Genomic DNA, 20,214 nt, shown 5'->3' with positions numbered 1-20,214 from the left:
GCCTGCTCGAGCGGCCTCAACATTCTCTGGCTCAAAGCAATGGCTCAGCCTAGACCTCATCGCGACGCTCATCTCCTATAAACTACGAGCGAAAGGACGCAGCGCGGGAAGCGTCTTCCAAGTAAACGGCAAACAGTCGCGTAAACGGCAACCCATACGGTGCGGGAAGACCTGATCGATTTCTCATCGAACCAATAGCGTTGCAAGAATGCAGAAATTTGTCTGCAAAGAAATGATTTTAGGAGAAACGAAGAAAAAAAAAAAACGTCCCTAATCAGGAACGTGCTTACAGAAAAAAAGTCACTACCCGTGATTAAGATACCTCGAACATTGTACTTAATGTATATATACATCGCGGGCACTGTCACATCGTTTTAGTCGCGAAAGACGTTGGAGAGCAATTGACGTAAGGTATAATCGGTACGACAAAACCGTGTCTTTTCACCAACGAAGCGATTGACCTGCACTCGCGATTACGTGACGTCTGGTTTCGATCGTCTACCATGGAAACTGATCGTGCCGCGAGAGAGATCTTAGCGAAAGGTCCTCGAATTTTTGAGGGAATCGAAAACGAAGAATAGCTGTGACGTTGCGGAATAGTGTTTGCAGTCCTGAGTGGTGGGAAGCGGGGGTGGGGGCGGGGGTGGGGGAGCAAGAGACCTGGGGAGGCGGGGAGGCGGCGGCGGCGGCGAAGGAGGAAGATGCTGCGCATCCCGCGGTCCAGCGTACAATGGGGCTTTCAATGTTGGCAACTGAACGTCCGGGGCAGAAATGCGCCGGCTCGGCGGCGGCGGCGACGGCGACGGTGGAGGGTGCTTCTTCTCGGCGGCGGTGGCGACGCTGGTCCGCGGGTCCGAGTCTCTTCTGTAGCCGCGGGCCATCGCATACAGACCCCCGCCAATCAGCGCGTCGCGACGGAGTAGGGGTCGGGCGCGCAAAGGTATTTAAAGTGTAGGCCCGAAGCTGCGCATGAGTTCACTTCTGTTTGGTGCGGTGGCGCGTCGAGTACGCACACCGCTTTAAAGGGTGCTTCTTGTACGAGTAGGTCTTTTTATAAAAGTATAATATAATATACACACACACACACACACGTGGACTCGCGCACGGTGCCGTATATATTAATAGATATTTATTACGCCGGTATAATTTGTTGTTGTTTTTTTTTTTTTTTTTTGTTAATAACAAGTAAACGAACAATTAATGTACACGCTGTACGCGACGTAGACTCAGAAACGGACGGGGGATTTCAACGAGGTTCAATTCGACGCACGGTATATATATTTCATACCTACATACGTGCGATTAATCTACGCGAGTAATAAACGGGGTTGTAATACGACGCGCGCGAAGTTGTAAATTTTATACGCACACGCATCAGGACCATCGACATTGCCGAACGACGGACTCATCGCAAGAAGCTACGGATTCCGCATAGGTAAGTGAGCTGAGATGAGCGTGCGAAACACGTAACTCGCATTGTAAAAGGCGAGAATAAGAAAAAGGGACAGCGCCGAGAGACATTGCCATCCCAATCGTGCGCAAAGTACGACAAATTAACCCCGAGCTGGCTCCGTTATGAAGTGTTACAAGCGAAACATGTAAAATTGTGCAGGTGCCAAGTGCTTTAAGTGACTGATCAATAATCAATCGAACCACGGATATGACCATAAATTTGAAAAAAGAAAAAAAAAAATACACAATAATTGGAAAAGGAAAAAATTAAAAGTGCTCGTTATTGAACTGTGCAGTGCACTCTCACGAAAATTCTTATATGGATATACTATAAGTGCAAGAAAATTCCCCCGCCCCAAAAAAAATTAATTGCAAAATATATGTATATATTATGATGCCTAAAACGAAATGTCAAAATCTGTGCAAAACGTCTGCGGATTAAATCAGGACTGCCTTCGTCTCTTTCGACCGCGATACGACGACTCAAATTTTTATCCAATCCGTGATTTCTTGAGGTTTCAGTCACCGAGTGTGATGAGAAAAAAATCGCTTACTCCTCAACTTCTCAATCACGAAGTTATTAGCGAAAACATGATATAGAAACGTATCTAGGCAGTGCGTAGGATCAGTTACGACCGTGAAATTATCTGTTATACCGAGGGTCATACATATAAGTTTAACAAGTTCGAGGAAACAGCCTGTGAAAACTTCTACTGGATGCAACAAAAAGTATTCGGCTATTATTTCATATTCTTCAAAATTTCTAAACGGGCTAAGAGTGTAAGGTCCTTTTTTACGTAATCACGCATTGCCAATATTAAAAAAAGAATGAAAAAAAAAGAAGGTGAATTTCGAAAAGGTAGACTACAGAAAAGTAAACGCGATCCGTTCTGACAAAAGCCAAGTGACGAAACAGAGTTGAGATGTTTAAGAAGAACCGGTGTGGCATGATTAGACTTAAATTGACTACCGCGTTACCCCGAACACGTATAATATATAAAGTAAGACGAGTTTGAAATGATTAAAAACTCACCTACGTTTATCGGTTGAGGATCGACGTGCAGGTTCACAGAGTCCAGGCGAGACGTCGCAAGAAGCCCGGCGCGACGACGACGCCCGACATCCACACTAAATAATTCAGAACCCAAACCCGATAGGTATGCAAGTCCGATCGCGACTTCGACGATAAATGAACCCAACTCGCGCGATCTTGCATTTAATTCGATTGATCGGCGACTAACACGAAGGAAATGAAGAAAAAGAATTTTTTTGCTGCTCACTCGGTCACTCCCAATCCGCAGCTGATGATTGGCTGCTTTCGAGCAGAGGTTTCAGAGATAAACGAGAAAAATTTGATTCCGAGCGCGTTTATAATTCAGATAAAGACGAAATCTGGCGAAAATATTTATAGAATATGTTGGAACTGATAAATGCTTTTTTTGTCCGACAACATATAAATTTTTCTGATAATGAAATCACATTCTTCGTCAGAGATATCGATGTTCGTAAGCGGAATGAATCAATTCACAGCTATACTTCGACTATTATAAAGAACGGGGAAAAACGTATAACTCATTCAATTTATAATTTAAACAAAATTTTCAGTTTCTTGATACTCATCAGAATATTCTAAATTGTACTAATTAGACGACAATTTTTGTCTTTTTAATCCGTTTTTGTTCTGCCATAATTTGTTCCAATTGGTCAAAATGTTGGAAGGACGAGGTTCAAGCCTATTGTCGAAAAAGCGGTTCACACGTCGATTTAATTTTCTCTTTGATCAATCCCCTCATTTAAAGCGTGAAGTAAGCGAAAATTCGAACAAATCGTTATTGCTCTGCAACGCAACGTTAGACAGGTTTTGGTATATCGTGCGTTACCTCAAAAATGTGGTACTCAAATTGAATCGCACAGAGGCCCGCCTTGTTCGAGATTATTTGATGAAGTTAGCTTGGCAACAACTAGCTTGTTGTCAGTTAAACGTCTGAACGAGCGCTAACCTCCGTAAAGATAATTTAAGAAAGTATTAAACTCTGCACAATCATCGAGACGCGTTGAATTAATGCTGAAAATATTCTGGAGTGGCATGCGTACTAGGGTGAGAGCATGAGATAAAAGTTGTGGAAAGGTGTAGCAACAGCAGCAGCAGCAGCAGCTACAGCAGCTTAGCTCGATGATATGGACGCTCGTGCTGTCGCATTGTCGAATGGATGGCGGGTTGCCCGTCACACGTACGTTTGGTCCTGAGCTGCGTCGTGAATGTAGGTACACCAAAGGTGCTACGTATACAGAGATAGCACAGTGGGACCATTGTTGCGTGTATTGTGCGCCCGGTGGAGGGCAGAACAGCCTACAATTGAACAGATCGCGTGTATAATAGACGCCCCCGAAAAGTCTGATAGACGCGAAACGAGAGCGAGAAAGATGGGAGAGAGGGAGGGAAGCACGGTGAGCCTGCGGGAAGAACCGGGAGGGGAAAACAGAACTGGTATATAACTATCCTAGAGCAAATATAAATTCATGGAATTCGGCCTTTGTCGCGTTACTGTTGGGCGCAACTGCCGCTGCGGCTCCAGCTCGCCTACTGCAGTCTGAAAAATGTGCATAACAATACGCGATAAATTTTACTCCACGCCGCCTGTGTCGTTTTTGGTCTCCTACGCTGGGTATTCCGTACTTCCAAAGTCTCGAACGCGGGTTCGAGCTATCAACGTTCATTCATATTTCCCGTCGGCAGATTTCCAAGCCCCGGCATTATCAGATCGCACGCTCGAACGCCACTTCTTCCTCAAATTCATCACCTCGACTGAAGTAACTAACGATCTCATTCGTTTGGAGGTCACGGAGAAAACTCACACCTAGCATGACTCGTAGAACCGATCGGTGGCTGACAAGCTTGCCAATTTTTTCGGCTGGGAACGATTGAATTCAACGAACCGTTGGAGTCAAATTCTATTTAACAGTGATTTACCGAGCCCCTTCCTCGTTGGAGCAGGTGAACTTCACGCTATTGAACCGGATAACGCAGGTTCAACGCGACGTGTTCCAATTTTCCTGAATAATTTAATGGAAAGCCACGCCCGATTACGCAATGACCGTAACACGACACCTCCGGGTTGAATCCTATCGCCCGAGGCCAACATATTGCGCCGGTTCATATTAACCGTCCGATATAACTGTTTATGATATGGAACCGATGAAACCTGTAAAAGTAAACCGCAATTTAACGGACAACTGCTTATATATTTCCATAAGACGGTTCTTTTTTTGTTTTAATCCTATATAAGCTTCCTCTTGCCGCAATACGATTTGTCGACGCTACGCACGAACGCAACGCGACCCGAATCTCCAACTCGATTCCTCTACTACCGATCGACGCGGGAAATAATGGCGAAATGCCAGCTGCTCGCATCGCGCCGAGAGGCATTGTGCCCATCAACACAAATGACATACACCGGCGATATGTAGATACCCTCCATTAGTTTAGTGAACCTTCCGCAAGCTTGGCCCACATCGAGTTCCACTTTGGTTCCAGTTCCATTCCAGTTCAACTTACAGCACCGATTTACCAGATCTGGCCCGACCTCGACTTACAGAATAATTACAGCCCGGGTAACAGGTTGTTCCACCGTGTGTAACACACATTCATACAAATCTACTCGAACAAGATATCTTTATGCCTTGTATCTGTCACACTTTGAGCCGTCTCATCAAGGCCGAATCGGTGACCGTGAATTCCTTCGCGGCTCGATCTCGACCGTTAGGGCTAGAATAAGTTTTCGTCTTATTGCAGCGGGTGGCTAAATTAACTCCCGTGTCGTCGGCAGCGGAGTGCATGTATGCATACGTGAGAGAAAAAGTGGAAAATTAAGGAAGAAGAGAGTGGGAAAGAAAAATGTGTGTAACATTTCACCTCGGGATTTATCTCCATTGCGAACCGGTTAACGGTATATTTTCAATCGCGTCGAGTAACACGCGCAAGAAAAAAAGAGAAGATGACGACAAAAAGAAGAGAACGCTATCACTTGCATTGCAGCAGCGTTGCAGCACCAACGTGCGCGCTAGGCGGCGGTGTATATGCAACGAGGGGCACTAAATCCTGGATAATTAGTACTTAAATGCAGATTGGTTAACGAAGCGAGTAGGTAGGTGGATACGTGCGCTGCGGCAGTGGCGGCAGTTCTTCCTTTCCTCCTTTTTACTTTTCTTTTTGCCATTCTCTTTTCTTTCTACCTTACATCGAATTTATTTTCGCCTCCGACTGCAGGCTAATTAAACGTCCGACAAGCGCTGTCATTTATATCGAACTAGTCTTTGATGCCCCGAAAGAAATATGATACCACGTCATCAAGGTCAATCTTCGCTATAATACTCGAACGGTGCGCAACGTGTTTGATATTTTTTGAAAAAATGTTCATCCCCTCGGAGTTTCGAAATCTCGATGGAACGTACGTAGATACTCGCGGGGTTCTTAGAATTACTTTTGCAACATTTTATTGCAACGTGTAAATCGATACGTGCGAGGAATGTGCCATTTCAAGTGTTCTCGAATATTCATTTATTTATATTTCAAAATCCTGCTCTACAATACGGGTGAAAGCCGACGGGATTACCGATACCGATTCAAGTTTCGAAACGATTGTACAATAAGGAGCAACGCAACTGGTCATCCGACGTGCCCATCTCACCCGCGAAAAGATTAATCGTCAAGTTTAACCTCCGACGACGAGACCTCTGAGGTGTGACGACTCCTACGGGGGGGAAGGGGGGAAAGAGACACGCGAGACGCTATGCCTGAAGAGCATAGGAGACGCGGTTAGATGGTATCGCGTCCTTCGGGGGAGGCACAGAGCTCCGTGTGGTCCGTGCATCCGGTTCACCATCCACACGTTATTACCCCGTGCAGTCTGCCTTGTCTTACTCGACTGGCAGCGAAGAGAGCTCCCTGCCTACCGGCCGGTATCGTCGTCCACTCCATGCTCGAATAAGGCCCTCTTCTCTCACCCGTTCCATCCGAGTACTGACCATCCAGGGTAAGATCGAAGCGCTGCAGTTGCAGGAGTGTAAAAACGCAGAGACTGTCGGGTCCTGTACGTACATCATATAACATGCTATTTCTATCTGCTCCGGAAGGTTGAAGATAGGGCAGCCTGGCGGGTTCAATCGTCGTAAGAAGAGGCCACGTTAAGGAACGTGTTCGCGTATACCAGTCGATAAATTCCATCGGCCACGCTATGCGGCATGTTATCGATGGACGTGTTTTCGCTGCTTTGCCAGTTGCCTCCCACCTTGTCTTTTGGCAGAGTTCAAGTCATAGTCGGCGAACCGATTTCTCCGTGGCTCGGTATAAGGAGGCGCGAGTTCCTCGAGAGGCAAATTAAAACTAACTACCAGTTACCGCAACATGCGCAGAGAGAAACATTAACTCGTGGAAGGAGACACGCTTGACTCACGCCTTAGGCCTCAGGGTTTCCCGTTGACTCATCTTACGATTTACTTCTTGAGAATCAGCCGCTCTCCGCAGCTGCATTATACGCATGTGCCCACCTACGGCAGCCATTGTCTAGTCGTTCGACCTTGGTTCGCATCGAAAATCGACTCCAACCGATTCTACGAGCTCGGACTGCGAACGATTGCCAATTTTTACGAGACTGGCCACGCGTAGCGCTAACGAAACTGAATGTCCTAACCCCGGCAAACTGGGCTCCGTAACCCTTCGGTATCCAACCTTTGTGATCAGACAGCAGTTTATAACCGAGAATCCGTTGCGATATCCACCGATTAGTGGAGTTCGTCGACAAAAAAGGGCGCAGCGCAGCGATCGATTAGCGACGGATTCGCATAAGGGGTTTGCGACCGGGAAACTGCCAGAAGATCGGCTATTTCTTGGAAGCCCTACGCCTGGTCGAACTCGTCAAGGTTCAGATAACCGCTGATCGTCCAGGCTGTTGTTAAATTACTCGATGCATACGCGATACGCCGATCAGCCTTTTTTCGCTGCAGGCAGGGTTACCTTAGACACGGTTTTTCAGCCACGATAGCTTCACAAATGAAATATTCATAATCCTGGAAATGGATGGAAAAGTGGGCTGAATGAAAAAATACAGTTTTGTACTAAACGTGATAAACGTGAAAAATTGCTTTGAAATTTTCGAAATTCATGAATCCGCGTTTTTCAACGTATCGTATGCTTCGATACTGATGGAATCGTAAAGGACTACGCAAACCAGTCCTCGCAATAAGAAAACAAATAAGTTTCATTACCTTTAACACGCAATACAATATTTTACCTTCAACAACTTGTACAACATCACTATTGTAATATACATCGAAGTAGCTGAAACAGATTTTCGGTAGCTACACTTTAAAAACGAAATGGATAGCAGTCAAGGATGAAGATCAAGCGTTTCGTTTCGAAACTACAGTCCATAAAAAAATATGGCAGTCGTGGATGTTTTCCTTCTATAACGGTACATCTTTGTCTATCATTTCCATTTCACTTATCGCCGTAGTAAAACGAATCAAGTTGCAAATATTTACTCACAACGTAGATAAAGACATAGTTGAAACACTGGAAAAAGATACCCCCTCGTTGGATTTCGTTCGTTCATTTGTACGTGCGTGGGAGGGGGCAGGGAAGGGCCGGCCGTCTCGTTAACCTGGTTGTTTGCCCTGACAACACCCTCGAACCTCAGCGGCATATTTGACCGCCGTAATACAAGGAATCTCCGAACTTTGGATTTACTTTGGCGAGCGGTATCCCTTGCGACGAGCGCGCTGCATATGCCAGCGGCATCGGGACTGCCTGCCACTTAGCGATCCCACGCGGGTAAACAAGTCAACGAAACTGGGAAATATTTCGAGTCATGTATTCCGGTGCAGCGGAGCTTTAACCATTATACCTTACATGTATACATAATTCTGTCGAGGAGATGAGACTCTCAGTGACCTCAGGACAGGCTTATCAATCGCACGATCGCGTCCCTTGTCTTCCAATCACGCGCCGTATGATAATTCGTAACACGTGGCCAATGGCGTGAGCGTTCTTAACAGTCACCAACGGTCGCAGCTGTTGCGGTTCGAGTGTAGAAAGGTCGACTTCCGCTGCTCTCGAATCCGTGCGCGAACGGTCAGCGACTTCGTCCTCGTCGACGCGGTCTATCGAGCAACGTGATCCACTTTCAGATATTTCTTGGCAAGGACCACGTTAAGTCATATAGCGGGACTTGGTACGAATCCGACCTTAAAGTTGATAAAGAATCACGGTATATCGCTCCGCGAGCCAGAGACCACGCAGAGCCACGGAGCCGTAGACTCGCACGGTCGATCACCGTGAAGTAATGAATCAGTTCGATCTGCACGGTCAACAACTATGGGCGCGGGCTGAACAAGAAGTCTCGCCTTTCTTCTGTTCATTCTCATCCTCATCGTCGCGGAACCTCGGCTCTTTTGCTTTTCATTTATTGGCACGATTGTCGAACTCTGTCTCGAGCTGTCAACGTAATTTTCTTTTCTTCATTTATATTGTACGCATACTTAGGTGTACGTATGTGTGGGTATATATTTTTTTTCTCATTCCTCTTTTTCCTTCTCATCCTCACCTTGATCTCCTCTCTTAGGTATTCCCTCTTTTTGTCCCCGTACGCAACTCTCCAGGCGTTACGGTGTCTCGATATTCGAACAGCGTATACCTGGTTTGTACATTACATCCCGTCTCGGTCAATGTGCAGATTATGCACTGGCCTGAGCAATAATGGCTTTTCTCTGAAGTAACCCACTCCCAAGCTTTTCAAGGCATAATAGGCGTAATTCGGCTAGTTTCAATATAAGATTTCGAAGTATCTTCAACGATACGAAGATTAATGCCACACTGAGATAAATGACTCGTATAGTCAAATAATCATACCTAGTTGAAAAGGATTTTGTCGTTGCAGCAATGTAGTTTATGATTGCCTGAACTAAAGAATTTTTGGCACAATCAAATCAATTTATTTGAGATATTTTACCTATACGGTAAAAGATAATCAACGAATTAATGTATTTGCTGTAAACAATTTCACGATTGAATCAAACGTATAATTTTACTTCACCGGTGGAAAACAGTTCGTTTCGTCCGATTAATAACTAATCACATTTCTCAGTGATAACACGGCAGCAACGATCCAATAAGAAAGCTTAATTGCTGTTTTGCGCGAGGAAAGTTACTTATAGTTTTCCAAAAATAGACAAAGTGTGTAGGAATACTAGACCTATGGAATGGATATTTACGTAACTTTGGGTAGAGGTAAAAAACTGGAACTGCTGATTGATAGAGGGACCAGAGTATGAAATTTTCATAGACGCGAAAATTTTATTTGTAGAATTGAAAAATGTGAAAAGTTGTAGTTTAAAAAATTGAAAACATTGAAAGTCGCGATACAGAAAAACAAAATATAGAAAGGTCAAAACGTGGAACAGCAACATCGATAATCTGTATACGATTCTATATTATGGAGAGGAATTCCGATGATTCTACAGTTTGGCATTCCGTGTTCTGACCTTTCTAATCTTTTACGTGTCCATTTTTCGACTTTCAACAATTTTAATTTGTATATATTAAGTTTTTGCTTCCTTAAAGATTCGATATTGTCACCCTTCGATTTTTGATCTGTCAATATTTTTACCCCTATCCGTAACTTTCACCGTCACGACTGTCTTAAGGGCGTTCCTAAGACTAGAAAAATAATTTTTCACGGATCTTTGGTTTTCTGTAGATTATTGTAGTCGGATCCGTTACATTTATTTTGTTGGGCCGTGGGACTCGAAATTCGCAAAATGAAAGAAGTTGTGAGCAGAAATGTCCAGCCCCGCTTCGGATCGCCGTTACGCGGTTATTTCGCCACTCGAAACCACATTTTCGATAACGGTAACCACGATTCCATCAAAACCGTTCATCCGATCAGCTTGAAATTCACACACGACTGTCATATGATTACGGACTAACCTCCTATGGAGCGGATTTTGTATCATTCTGTCCGTCTAACGTATCCAACCAAAGACACTGCCGAAAATCCAGAAAATATGTCTTACCAATAAAAAAGATTCATAACTTCACTAAATTTTAGCCTTTAAAGTGATCTTAGAGTTTTGTTTGTCAGATACTCCGTTTAGCTGGAAATATGGTTACCGTTTTCAACGCTGTCTTTTGCTTACCGTGACTTCAGTGGACATATCGGCCACAATATTCATATTACGAAATAATATTTTCTTTCAAATTACAGCTGAAATTGCGTACCTCTAAACCCGGTTTGCTCAATTCTTTTCTCCCCCAACTCCCGAGTCCATAGAATCTTGAAAATCGTGAACGCTGTACAACGCTCTTGGGTTATAAATCCCCTCAAACAATCTGCACGAGCGTCGAGTTTATTAAAATTCTGGTATCGGTAATCGCGGAGCGGCGGCGTTGGCCGTAGGACGCCGCTGCTTTTTTCATGCAGAAGCTGTATTAGCGTTCCGAGGCGTGCATGCACGCAACGATTCCGTGCAGCGTGTTGGGACGTTGCTAATGTTGCTTGTAAGTATCGTCGATGATGACTGGTGATTTGAAGCCCGCGAGAGACGGGATACGACGCGATGGCGGGGTTTTGACCGCGCGGCCGGAGGAGCGGGAGATTCCCCGACCCACGTAACTCTAGCTCAGGTGTTCTATAAATAGACCATGCGTGTTGCCGACCTGTTGCACGCCGCCTTCTCCGCGTGTGAACGCGGAGGCCTTCGACGTACGATTTCGAGCCGCGAGGAGCGCGCCGGGTAATCAGAGCTCAGGAAGCCGCTCACGCACCGTTCGCGTCGACGCACACGTGTGAGAAGATCGCGCTAATCGTGATGAGAGTCCTCGTCGTCGCACGATCACCACGTGCATGAGCAGATCGAAGTTCACAGTCAAGGATACTAGGCTCCTTGTTAGCCCAGGGTGGTCCTTAAAGAGGTCATTCCTCCTCAAAGGTCAAATCGGCTCCAAATAAGTCGAAAATAATTCCCCAGTGATTTCAGATTTTTCTGTTGTTATCTCAACTTTGACCCACGGCAGTAATAGGGTGGATTTCCCCATTCACATCGAAATTTGAAAGTCTGGAATGGTGGACCAAAATCCAAAAAGTCATTGGATTTCGGTGAAAGTCGATGTAGGGGGTTTTGGGAGCTCGCTGAATTCGAATCTGAACTTGAAATTACAAAACTCGAAAGAATGGATCCAATAGAGCAACATCAAGTCATTGTTGGGATATTGGTTCACCATATTAGATCCACCATTTTGAATTTTCAAATTTTGAGTTCAAACGTGAAGTCAGCAACCCAAGAAACCCCCGTACCTATATCAAATTTTATCGAGATCCGTTCGGCAGACTTAATGTACCCGCGTTAGAGTTGAGATAAAAATCTGGAATTAGGGAGGGAATTATGTTTGAAATATTTCAAGGCGATTTGGGGGGTGAGCCGGTTGAAATTCAATAATAACCCTGTTAAAAACCACCCTATTATCAGTCGCGACATCCATGATTGAATCATTCCCCCGCATCATCGGCTTGTAATAACCCGTATTAACCCCGGCATGAAATGACTGCGAGTCGCTCTGCTCTTGCAAATCTCACAGCGCGTTATGAACGAGATGAATGATAGATGGACACTTGATTTACGTCCGTGACAGTATTGGACAATATTATGACACAATGAAAAAAAAATTGGGTCTAATACAAGATACGTGAGCTAGCTTGAATACACTAATGGTAAACTTAAGCTAAAAGAGAAAGAAATATCTCAGATAGAAATAAAGCAGAAAGGCAGAACTTGAGGAGTGCGAGGGACCTCTGTGTACAGCGGAAATTTCCGCAGACGCGATCTAAAAACCGGGAGTTGGAAAATATATTGGAAAATATAAATATGCTCTTCTGAATAGAAAGAAAAAAGTACCTGCACTTGTCATGATCTTGCAACGAACGGAAGGCGACAAAATCGAAGAGAAAACAGCAAGTTTACATTTACGGTTATATGTAAGTTCTAGTATTCGAAAAAACGAAAACGCACAGTTAGACATTAGCCTAGATATTTAAGTGTGTGTTATTTCTCGTAGTGGCTCCAGGTTGCACTGCATTTCAAAAATACGGCGTGCACTGTGTATGTGTGTGTGAGTGTGTGTAGACAACCGAAGATAAGGACTACGCGGTTTGTTATGACGAGAGTATTTTGTGATGCCAAACCCTTTCACTCTTTTCTTTCTCTTATTTTTTGAGTATTAATTTCGTATGTACTTCCATTCATAATTCGAAGAAAAAGCAATCATTTAAAAATTGCCATGATATAGAAACTGTGGTGTCCGAACAGTAAAAGCACGACAAAACTTTTAATTGCAATGTTATCTGAATTTTATCACTGCATTTGCATGTGCTTTTCATTTTCTATACTACAAACTTAGCTACATCTCATTCGCTCTCACTCACTCTCTACATTCATTGAATCATCCACTTATTTAATACATAAATTATTTGTCAAAAGGCGTATAACGTTGAAATTGTAAATGTAAATTCTCTTTCTTTCTTTAAAATTGTCTCTTTGATCTTTCTTTATTTATTTATAAACAGTCTCTCTCTTTAATTTTTGTATGTTTCGTTGAGGTTTTGACTTTTTAATATACTAAATTGTTTTCCTGATAAGTTTTAGTGACAATTAATGAAAATCTTCTGTAGACGGTATTAATAATGGCGTTGAAAGTGTAGATCTACGGTTTTTCATTTTTGCAGACAACTCAAACGAGTTTGACGTTTTACTTCACACCGACTTGGTTATTATATATTATGTTAATCACGCATGATTGGAATCTACGTAATTCGTACTTAAAGCCAGCTTGTACTTGATAATTGCTTTGGTTTCGGGCGGGCATATTTGAATCGTTACAGCGTAAAGTTCCGACTCGGAACTGCGATTAGATTTGATTCGATACTCTATTCCTTTTTTTTCTCGTCACCGTTGTTGCAGTTCTATCAACGAAGAAGAATAATTAAAAATGCTACTCTTTGTCCGGGGGGTACGAGACGTAGCTGTGCAATGAAACTAAGGTGCGGAAGTCGAGATTGTTGTTTCCGGCTCTTATCTTTCTATCGCTGTGCAAAGTTACGCGTCACGCCAGCGGCGGCAGCGCGGCTGTAAACTGTTTCAAGTTATGGAGTTTATCTGACTCTGCGAGGACAGACGTAGGTGAGTCAGCCGGGTCTTTTCACAAAAAAGATCGTTGCTCTCCAACCCGCGCGCGAACGGTCATTTAGATAAGCTGCTCTCTACCTGCCGCACCAATACCTACCCGAAGGTGTATTTGCTCACGTTTCACTTGCACACGAGAGCTGGGTGGCGGGAAGCGGGGGCATGGAACCGTGTGCAAATGTAAACAGCCACAACTCCGAGTACACCTATGTCTACTTGAATAATTTTAACACCGAAAGAAACTACACGGAAGGCAATCGCAGTTATTCATCGTTGAATGGACGGAGACGCGGAGTTAAGCTCTAGAAGCTATGAATAACATTTACACTTTTTTCCTCCCCTCTCACATCTCCCAAGCTCCATCGCTGTCTCTATCTACCTGCACATCTCCTATTCCGTTCATTCCAAAGTCTCTTGACGTCGTGCCCCGACGGCAGCGTACCGTCTTGAATCACACCGAGATAGGTGCCCGCATATAACAAACGTGTGATCTCGGTAATTAAAACTCGCTATAACACCGTAATCTCTGGTCCATTAAAAGTCATCAATTACCACCGCTGTATCCTTTCCTTCGCACATCGTCACTGCGCGAGGCCTCCAACCATAAGCGTATAACTCACCGCGCTAGGGCATGATAATGGGCATGTCCCAGCGTGCACGTGGCTCCAGGCTGGGATTTGCATGCCGTGGAAGAGATCGCCGCTCACTCCAGGGTCGATTTTGAGTTAATCATCGCGCGAGACGATCCGCGCAAGCAGACTGCATAATCTCGCGACTGCCAAAGTCCAAGCAATCGAGTCACAACCGGATGGCCAGGTTGTTGCCGAACTTGGCAATCGGCGGTGGCATTTCATTACCCAGCGTCAAATCTTGACTGGTAACGAGCCTCGCCATCAACCTGTCCGCTGCGCTGGACGGTGGCACGCGGAAGTCCTCGTCCCCGGAGTGACCATCGGGCCTCGGGGCAAAGTAACGCGTGTGACCCTTGCGCCACGTATTACGGCGACGGCGAAGAAGGACCAATTGCCATTACCGTTAGGGGAATTATTTTTTTTCAGGATCATCGCGAAACGCGCCATATTCATTATAACTTCGAATAATACCTACACCTTGGGGGTGAACGACTGCCACTGTAAGCCGCGACCTTCCGGGCTGGAAACGGCAGATAGGTTCTTGGTGCTTATTGATTAACCTTCGTTTGCGTGTTACACGTGTCGCAGAAATTCTTCAGAAAAATTCTTTGAAATATCTTCAGTGACGAGATGTTAAGACTACTGGTTGATTCGGATAGTCGTCAGTTATAATTTTTACAAGTAGGAAAAATATTCAGGTTCAAACTTCAAACTTCATGAATTATTGAACTGGTTAAAAAACGTCAATGAGGTGAATCGAAGTTCAGATTTTTAATATTCGTTTCAGAATACTAATATATATTAATTATTATCAGCAAGACGTGATAGCTATGCAAAAGTAAAGAAGTAACTTAAATATTATCGTTGGACACTGTAGGAACTCTCAGTATTTTCCACATTTTACTCATCAAAATTGAACCAATGTCATAAAAATTGTGCGAACACGGTACAATATGCGGTAGAAGCTTCTCTTCTGAATAAGAAATCGGATACATATAATTTGGTAAAATATTACTTTGTATTTAATTATTAGCACAATTACCAATGATCAACAAACCAAAACGTGACTTCCTGTCACCTTGAGACAGTCAGGAATAAGACCTCAAGATCAAGTTCCAAACAATTATTGTTGTTAACTCGAGCCGCTTGACAGCCAGAAGGATGAACCGAGGTCACGAGGAGCCAGGTATCATGCCATTTTTTTTTCCTCGTTCCGGAGGGCTCGTTAAGGCGATATCACTGTACGAGCGTGACATCCCGATTCAGCACGGCGCTTCTGTGCGACGATCAGTTTCAGTTATATTCCGAAGTGGAATCGTCTGCAGTAAACCTCGCCGGTTTAATACCTGCCGTCTGATCGTGCAGAACGAGAAGAATGGTGTTAATTTTTTGAGCCGTGAGGTCGGATGGGAGGGCCGGACCCGATGGTGAAAATGATCCGATTGCAGAAAATGAAGCGTGGTAATTGCGCAAGAAATCGCGTAGTCATCCTGGCGACGGCGTTGAATAGGATGATGGGGTACGACTGGCAACGATCGCTCCGCGCGCGGCACTTTACACGTGCACAATATTCCCGAGCGGTGCCCGCATGTGGCGAAACGTCATTAGTCACGGGATGTTAAGCGGGTTTATGGTTCCCAACAAATCAATGAGACGTCTAATGGAGGGAAAAAATGAACTCGAAGGGAGTTCACGGGGGGATTACGAGGTCCAGGCGAGGGCAGAGTGACCGCCCGGGTGACGTGATCCCCCTCACCGACAGTCGGGGGTGGGGGTCGACGCAGAGGTGGAGGCTGTAATCATATTCCGCGTTCCACGCTAATGGCTCGGAGGAGCCAGCCTCTCGAGCCTTCCGGCAGTAACGGAATCGCTCGGGCGACCTGGCCGGCACCCCACGGCAGCCGCGCAGCGGTATCGAGGCGGTCATCCTCGGCCCTGTCTTCCGCCCATAATGCCAAGCCGAATCACAATCGGGACTTCATCGATCGGCCAGTTAATTACAACGTTTCGACGTTGTGAAACTCGATTTCAGCTCCTCGGGAGGTCACGTGTGACTCGACCGACTCTACCAGCTGTTGGCGATGACGATCTGTCTGTCGACTCTTTGCAAAGATAAGAACGTTCTCATGATTCAATCGGCCTAATCGATTGTATTTTACATTCGATCACCTCGTGAACTTCCTTGCAACACGGTAACATGTTTTGTTTTTTTTTTTTTTTGGGGCATTTTACTTCATTAAAGGCGGGGCTATCGTCACTCGATATGCGTACAATGTATTAAAACAATCAGAAAAAGTAGAATTTTCCATCGTAGAATTGCGCAACGAGTATAATAAGAAATTGATTACGTGTAAAGGAAATTAATTACCATTTATTGGTGGAAGATTATACATGAAGGCTTAATGAATTTTCAACTTTATTTTAGGTAAATATTCCACGTAAAGAGATTGTATTTGACTTCGTAATTTTTTTTTTATTTTGTGAATATTGAATCGAAGTATACTTCAATGATTGTAAACCGTGTATCAAAATTGTCTCAGATTATCGATGATACGTCATGATGAAATTAAAAAATGGATGTCGATAGTATTTTTCCAGCTAGTTAAATATTACTGACTAAACCTGAAAAGGAGTACTTCAGATTTTAAGTTTTATGGTTACAAACCTCAAAAAAAAGGTAAATTCTTATAGAGTATAAAAAGCATGTAAATGTAAAAAGATTTCAAAGTAACGAGGAATATTACTTCCCTGGATCAAAATTACGCAACCTGATCGACGGGTATCCGTCTGTATCTATTATCGAAACAAAGAACACGGTGACTACGCAAGTGGTTTGCAACAAGAATCAATTTTGAATCAAGGGTGAGAAAAGATATGTTGAAGGAAAAAAAAAGAAATGAATTTATGGCGACATACCGAGAACTATGAATGTTCCTTGAGGCGAGAAATAGGCATGCGAAGAGTTGGGTGTAACAAACACGAGCTGGGAGAGCTTGTCGAGAGCGTAAGTGGAATTAGTCTCAGTCCGGTGGTTCGAGGGAGTAAAGGGACCCGGACGGACGGAGATGGCGGTAGTGCATTGATATGCACCAGGTGTCGAGGTGGTGCTAAGTGACGTAGACCCAAGACGTCCCGAAGAGGAGAAATATGGGGGGAAGGAAGTCGACGGAGCACACGCTACTGTAGTCGTTGACCATTCACCGAATTCCGCATCGAATGGGTTGTAACGAGAATACGGAATGACGTAAGCGTCGTCGCCAACCTCCGCCGTTCACCTTGGGGTTAAGCATCGTGTGAGCTACCAATGAGGATGAGATTTTACCTATTTCATTCCATTTCTCGACTATCGAACCCCTCACGTGTTCGTAATTGCAATTATTAAGGTGTAATTTATAACTTATGCCGTGCAAAACGGAACTGGCGTTAACGATCACGGGGCTATTAGCTCGCAGCACTTGGAGCATTAACGGAAACCTCCCGGCAGTCGATCCTCGTTCGCTGTTGCGAGCGAGTCCCGATTTTCCACGCTTACGATAAAGCCGCGATTGAAAGAGGGAGAAGTAAAGAAACACTTCGGGGGTCAATTTTCCTGGCGTCGCCGCGTCGCGAGAATTCAGAATTCTTGTCGGCTGAGCGAGTCTTGATTTTTCATTCGTGCGATAAAGTACCGCGCTTATGAAATTGAGACGTATAAGCGCATTCTCGCAGATATGCACCTATCTTTTTGCATTTCAAAGTGTTTGCGTACTGCAAATTTTCATAACCTGTACTTGAAACAAGCCCTCGAAAAAGTTCTCACGTTATGATATTTACACTGCGCTTCACAGACACTTGCTACGGACTTTACGAAAGTCCGAGTTCGCGCCTCTTCACACTTGGAGAATAACCAGAATTTCTTTTATTAACTTGCAGAAGACAAAGAACCGCCGACATGTCGGCGTTGAGTGCCGGGATGAGCCGACCCGGGGAGATGATCCTGTTCCTGGTTATCGCTTTTCTAACAATTTGTTGCTCACGCGCTGGTAAGTTTTTACTTGTTCTAGATGTGTTTTTAGAAATTTTTTTACCAAATCGTTTCAACATTTTTCAAACTCCTAATTTCCCCGTCCCTAAAGAGAATCAGCTTCCAAAATTTTCGCTTTATTCATTCGTTTGACACAGAAAGGCGAATTGCGATAGTTTCTCTCATGCCTGAGGCAGAGTCGATAACTGCCAAGGCGGAAATTTATAGGTTCTATCGAAATTTATCTTACGGAGTAAAATACTGACGGAGAATATTCTGCAAAACCTTTTCTACACAAACTTTGTTCTACAGAGTGCGATCCTAGAGAATGAAGATCCCACAGACTAGAATCCAACAGAAAACATTTTACTTGAAATTATAAACGTAATCTTTTCTACAGAATAATTATCCTACCTACCACAGTCCTATAGAATAGAAATTCAACGAAAGATCGATTCTAGAGTGTGCAGTTTTATAGAAATTGAGATTTTTTCTGGAGAGATCGCTTCTAGGGAAAAATTGTTTAACAAAGGTCAGAATAATATACCATGTCCGAAACCACAACACCCGATTCCCTGACAAGATCGCAAAAGGCGTTTGTATCACCCAGAAAGCTAGAATAAATTGGGCTTTACTTTTTGTAAAAACTTCTGAAGAACTCTATAGAACAGGGTAACGGGGTATTATTTCTCTGTAGAAACGATGCCCTTTCCATAAATAGCTGTAGAACTGCACTCTGTCGAATCGGTCCGATGTTGAATTTATGTTCAGTAGAACTGCGGTACGTAGAATAATTTTTCTGTAAAAAAGATTATATTTATCATTTCAAGTTAAATGTACATCGCAGGACCACACTCTATAAGACCTTTACTCTGTAAGATAAATTTCTGTAGAACTGGAGGGCTCTCGCAGAGGTATATACGCGACCGTATTCGTTCCCGAAGGAGCGTCAACATCTTCCATGTCATTGGAAGACCGAGTTCGCGGTACTCGATGATCGACTTCCGTTCAAGTGAAGCCGGTTTAGCGAGGGTTAAAGACCCCTTCAATTCACGCTAGTCGACGTATGTTGCCAAGCTCCTTGAGCTTAGTAACGCGAAGTTCATTGACAGTCGGTAAACATCTGAGATTGACGGTCACATCGACGTGTCTCCTGGATCAGTTACTTGCGTGCAGCTTAACCCGCGAGGACACCATTCACCGTCCTCGGCAACCGGCGAGACCACTTTCACCAAGACACCGCGCACCCTGTGCAGGCCTGACGACTCATTGCCGAGGTCAAGTTCAGCGGTAATTCAAGGATTGGTTCAAGAGCCCCATAAAAAAATGTTTCATGTGTCTCGCCACAGTTATCCCGTTTCTTTCTTCCAAGAGCTTGGTACACAACTTTTCAAGTAACGAAATCTAGTCTTGTGAAGTCAGTGTTTAGTCCTACATTATTATTTATGTTACATTCGCTTTGTCAAGCCTCGTGGTCTGAGAAATTTGTCAAACAAACTACTCGTTACTCATTTTCATAAAGTGTTGAGCTGTTGAATGGGGAAACCATAGGTCGCACACATTTGCGCATTTGTTACTGCTTGTCTGTACATTTGCTGTACTCATCTCGGATTCGAAGTAACTTGTTCAATAATCGGCAATTGATTAAATTACGTGCTTCAGAACAATGTGGAACCTATTGGGTGAACCTCTATTTATCCTCCATTACGATCTTTAATATATACTACGTTTTCTTGTTTCTTCAAGTTATTCGCAACGAACCGAAATTTTGAGTCTCATTGCTGGTATCTAAAAGTGTTGACCAAGAAAGTAATTTCTTTAGTGTGGAAATATGTATATTCAGGAAATTGGAATATTTTCTTCATGTGTCATACAAAATCCATCAATAAAACCATT

The 20,214-nt window shown here is 44.0% G+C and overlaps 1 protein-coding gene across 1 annotated transcript in view; it reads left to right on the top strand.

Moving 5' to 3' along the window:
- Nucleotides 1-995: 995 nt before the first annotated feature.
- Nucleotides 996-20,214, top strand: part of LOC124218450 (mucin-17) — a 38,486-nt gene continuing 19,267 nt past the window's right edge. The window contains exons 1-2 of the mRNA XM_046624923.2: nt 996-1,435; nt 18,228-18,337. Of these exons, the coding sequence (XP_046480879.1) occupies nt 18,247-18,337 (91 nt within the window). The 5' untranslated portion in view covers nt 996-1,435; nt 18,228-18,246. The remainder of the gene's footprint in view (nt 1,436-18,227; nt 18,338-20,214) is intronic.

This window comes from Neodiprion pinetum, chromosome 5, assembly GCF_021155775.2.
Source record: "Neodiprion pinetum isolate iyNeoPine1 chromosome 5, iyNeoPine1.2, whole genome shotgun sequence".
Classification (NCBI taxonomy): Eukaryota; Metazoa; Arthropoda; class Insecta; order Hymenoptera; family Diprionidae; genus Neodiprion; species Neodiprion pinetum.
The sequence above is the reverse complement of the archived record's forward strand: the minus strand, read 5'-3'. Positions and strand labels throughout refer to the sequence as shown.